At 54.6% G+C, this 5,000-nt stretch overlaps 1 protein-coding gene across 1 annotated transcript in view; it reads right to left on the bottom strand.

Moving 5' to 3' along the window:
• LOC113525440 (zinc finger C3H1 domain-containing protein) overlaps positions 1-5,000 on the bottom strand; it is a 30,707-nt gene that overhangs the window by 14,373 nt on the left and 11,334 nt on the right. The window contains exons 8-12 of the mRNA XM_053235605.1: positions 4,823-5,000; positions 4,540-4,710; positions 1,159-1,296; positions 960-1,078; positions 1-69 (exon numbers count right to left, since the gene is read on the bottom strand). The exon at positions 1-69 is cut by the window's left edge and continues 60 nt beyond it; the exon at positions 4,823-5,000 is cut by the window's right edge and continues 20 nt beyond it. Of these exons, the coding sequence (XP_053091580.1) occupies positions 1-69; positions 960-1,078; positions 1,159-1,296; positions 4,540-4,710; positions 4,823-5,000 (675 nt within the window). The remainder of the gene's footprint in view (positions 70-959; positions 1,079-1,158; positions 1,297-4,539; positions 4,711-4,822) is intronic.

The following is a 5,000-nucleotide window of genomic DNA, read 5'->3' as shown; positions in this document are numbered from 1 at the left end:
ACATCCGAGTCAAATCCCACAGGAGAGGAAGCGGCAGAATCGGATTTCCTGATTCGCTGATTCTCCCGACTGCGTGCAAAAAAAATGGCCAATCAGCACTTAGATTTCTCTTTAATGCAAACCTAAGAGCTTTCTCTTCCTGTTCCTTAATGTTACAGACAACATACGACACAATGTCCAAGAGGTTCACAATTATTAATGATTCATCCAGCATTAGTCTTGTGTTCATCCAATCAGTGTATATGAGTGTATATGCTCCGCCTCCTGTGGGCGTGGCTTGCTCTATAGTAGCCATGGATCGTGTTTTCGGTGTGTTTTTGTTCGTGTGTCATCACACACACTATTCCCTTTTCCTTTTAAATGTTTATTCATGTGGAAGTGGGCGGAGTTTGGCTGCACTGGTGGTCATGTGATTTTTCGGGGGCGTGTTTTAACAACGTCGCTCCCTCAGACTGATGGAGAATTCCATCTTTATTCCTCGTCTCCATCAGTAAGAGTCACTGATATCATTTTATCTCCCACTCAGACGCGTCAGACGTCTCACGCCGAGACCCCGCGGCTCTCCGTCACCGTCGGCAACGCCGCCGCTCGCCCTTGCCTCAAACACGCACGCCGTAACTCCAAACGCACACACTCGCCGTCTCGTCGTCTAGGATTTAAGTCGTCCTGGTTAAAGCGTGAGAGAGAAATCCTCCACAGCTGAAAAACTCTCTCGTTATAAACTCTTCACTCTTCTCCATATTTAGCTAGCTCGCTACGCTACTCTCAGGTGTGTTTAGACTCGGCAAGGGTGTGGCCTGGCGCATCTCGAATGCTATTGGCTGTTGTGTAATTTAGTCAACACGCCTTCACACTGACTTCCTGTTTCAAAAGGAAATACTTCAACATAAGGAATCACATCACGGCTCTCAGGACGTGTCACGGGGACACTGTGTGTGTAGATATGCGTGTAGCGTCACCTGATTAACTCCGCCCTCAGGAGGCGGTACTCCGTCGCGGTTCCCTCAGGTAAAGTGTCCGGTGTCCTTAGCGGGTTGTTCTCCTTCTCGGCCACAGGAACAGGCCTCGGTCTCGCCGCCTGGATCGTCCCACAGGAATAAAACCGTCAGAACGGTGAGCTAATAAAGCAGAAGTGTGCGCTGTGTGTTCTCCTCTCACCTCCACGGTTCTCCGCGCCTCCTTAATCATCGACTCCAGACCACCGAACACACATTGCGCCGAGCTCGAGGCCTCGATCTCAGAGTCGCTGTCGTCAGACGCGTTCAGACGGACCACCACGGCTTTGTGTCGCGGCAGCTGGAGAAACAACACATCTGTAAGCAGCGATCAGGGGGCCAAGCACCAAGAGTGAGTACTGCGTGTTTCAGTGAAAATGCACAGCACTCGTTACGCTACGCTGTTAGCGATCGCATACTGCACTGTTACGCAACGATACGTGAGCCTGAATGCGTGAACCTCTGACCAACTCTGAGGTTCTCAGTGAACGCTAATTGGTTGTCTGAGAGGTCTGATCGCGTACACGCAAACAGTTTAATCAAACGTTCTGACATTTCTTACGTGTGTTTAATCAAAGTCTCATTAATATCGTTTAATTCAGAGTAAATCTGTTCAAAGTACATCTGAAATGCAAACAATAAAATACTAAACAATAAATTTTCCCTCATGACATCCAGAACTTTCCGTCTTCCGTCTTCTTCTTCTTATAAACCTTAAAACATCTGGAGACAGCTGTGTATAAATCTCAGAGTAAACAGATTCAGTGTGTGAGTGTCTCAGACCGGTGTCTTTAATAAACACGTCTCCTCTGTGATTAAACTCTCACACTGAACAGCGAGTAGAAACGAGCACGAGCGAGTTTCCCCTGTGCTTCACGCTCGCTTCACACACAGCGACATGATCACGTTACAGTATAACGCATTTATTTACACAAAACTACACTCATGATAGTGTGTTAATATTAATATAAAGTGTGAGGCTTTATAACTGTAGTTGATTATAATGTTCAGTTTAATCCTGCAGGATCTCACACTTTACTTTCTCTCTGCTTTCCTCTAACACACTCCTGATAAACACACAGTGCAGGTGACGTAACGCACAGCAACGCAATAACAATAAACTCTAAAGCTTCACCAGTCAGCGAGGCACAGAGCCGTGGATTAAACACTAATGAAACTGAAGTGTGTCGGTACGAGAGCTGCTCACACTGCTGAGCGCAGACGCGTTAAACACGCGTTAAACACACGTTCAGACAGAATTCAGTGGGTTTATACGCGAGGTTTCTTTCCTCAGAACTTCACAGAACAGCATCATGTCTGTGTCCTGCAGGGAAACGCAACTCCTGCTGCTCTTCAGCTTTTCTTCACTGTGGAGTTCAGCTCTGGTGTGGTTCATGCGACAGCGCCGCCTAGAGGACACGCCCACGTTACAGGCAAGTATGAGTACTTCACTCGTGTGTGAGTCCACGCACGACATCCTGACACACACACAGAGACGCACACAAACACACACACAGAGACGCACACACAGTGACACGCACCCTCACTCAGAGACACGCGCGGAGAGACAGTGACGCACACACACACAGAGACGCACACAAACACACACACAGAGACGCGCACACACAGAGACGCGCACACACAGAGACGCGCACACACAAACGTACACACAGAGACACACACACACAGAGACGCACACAAACGCACACGCAGAGACGCACACACAGTGACACGCACCCTCACTCAGAGACACGCGCGGAGAGACAGTGACGCACACACACGCAGAGACGCGCACACACAAACATACACAGTGACGGGCACACACAGTGACGCACACACACAGTGACGCGCACACACACAGAGACGCGCGCACACAAACGTACACACAGAGACGCGCGCGCACAGAGACGCGCGCGCACAGAGACGCGCGCGCACAGAGACGCGCGCGCACAGAGACGCGCGCGCACAGAGACGCGCGCACAGAGACGCGCGCACAGAGACGCGCGCACACAGAGACGCGCGCACACAGAGACGCGCGCACACAGAGACGCGCACACAGAGACGCGCACACAGAGACGCGCACACACAGAGACGCGCACACACAGAGACGCACACACAGAGACGCGCGCACACAGAGACGCGCGCACAGAGACGCGCGCACACAGAGACGCGCGCACACAGAGACGCGCGCACACACAGACGCGCGCACACACAGACGCGCGCACACACAGACGCGCGCACAGAGACGCGCACACAGAGACGCGCGCACACAGAGACGCGCGCACACAGAGACGCGCGAAAACAGAGACGCGCACACACAGAGACGCGCACACAGAGACGCGCACACACAGAGACGCGCGCACACAGAGACGCGCGCACACAGACGCGCGAAAACAGAGACGCGCACACACAGAGACGCGCACACAGAGACGCGCGCACACAGAGACGCGCACACAGAGACGCGCACACACAGAGACGCGCACACACAGAGACGCACACACAGAGACGCGCGCACACAGAGACGCGCGCACAGAGACGCGCGCACACAGAGACGCGCGCACACACAGACGCGCGCACACACAGACGCGCGCACACACAGACGCGCGCACAGAGACGCGCACACAGAGACGCGCGCACACAGAGACGCGCGCACACAGAGACGCGCGAAAACAGAGACGCGCACACACAGAGACGCGCACACAGAGACGCGCACACACAGAGACGCGCGCACACAGAGACGCGCGCACACAGAGACGCGCGAAAACAGAGACGCGCACACACAGAGACGCGCACACAGAGACGCGCACACACAGAGACGCGCACACACAGAGACGCGCACACAGAGACGCGCACACACAGAGACGCGCACACACAGAGACGCGCACACACAGAGACGCGCACACAGAGACGCGCACACACAGAGACGCGCGCACACAGAGACGCGCGCACACACAGACGCGCGCACACACAGACGCGCGCACACAGAGACGCGCACACAGAGACGCGCACACAGAGACGCGCACACAGAGACGCGCGCACACAGAGACGCGCGCACACAGAGACGCGCGAAAACAGAGACGCGCACACACAGAGACGCGCACACAGAGACGCGCACACACAGAGACGCGCACACACAGAGACGCGCACACAGAGACGCGCACACACAGAGACGCGCACACACAGAGACGCGCACACACAGAGACGCGCACACACAAACGTACACACAGAGACGCGCACACACAGAGACTCGCACACACGCAGAGACGCGCACACGCAGAGACGCGCACACGCAGAGACACGCAGAGACGCGCACACACAGAGACGCGCACACACAAACGTACACAGAGACGCACACACACAGAGACACGCACACACAGAGATACACACACACAGAGATACACACACAAATGCACACGCAGAGACGCACACCCTCGCACAGAGACGCGCACACGCAGAGACGCACACACGCAGAAGTATAAATTGGCCTTTACAGTAAAATACTGATGGTCATTAATGTTAATTTAGAGTTGCCACGGTAACACACCACCAGTGGCGCTCTGGATGCTGCGGCTCCTCGTCCGAACTTGCTGGCAGTGCGAGAGTGGGCGGAGCCGAAACCGAGAGAGACAGACGAAGCAGCAGCAGCAGGGGCTCTGATGGTGGGCGGAGCTACAGGTCTGATGGGAGAGGGAGGGCCACTGTTACTGGACGTGTCCTGAAAGAGAAAACGACCAATCAGGGATCAGAACACGTTTCAGAACCAAAAACATTTAAAAGCCTTAGGAGGAGTGTGTGTGTGTGTGTGTGTGTGTGTGTGTGTGTGTTACCTCTGCTCTCACGGCGCGTTTGTTCGCCAGCGATTTGAGAAGCTCCTCCCTCAGCATCATCTCCTCCTCTTCTTCCTCGTCGGCGAACGGAGGTTTGGGCGGACGCTCCGATTCCTCCGGAGGGGGCACTGGGGGTGGGGGAGGGGGCGGGGCCAGTGAAACCACACCCACTGGATCC

Source organism: Pangasianodon hypophthalmus, chromosome 7, assembly GCF_027358585.1.
Source record: "Pangasianodon hypophthalmus isolate fPanHyp1 chromosome 7, fPanHyp1.pri, whole genome shotgun sequence".
NCBI classification, from domain to species: domain Eukaryota; kingdom Metazoa; phylum Chordata; class Actinopteri; order Siluriformes; family Pangasiidae; genus Pangasianodon; species Pangasianodon hypophthalmus.
This window is presented reverse-complemented; position numbering and strand designations above follow the sequence as displayed.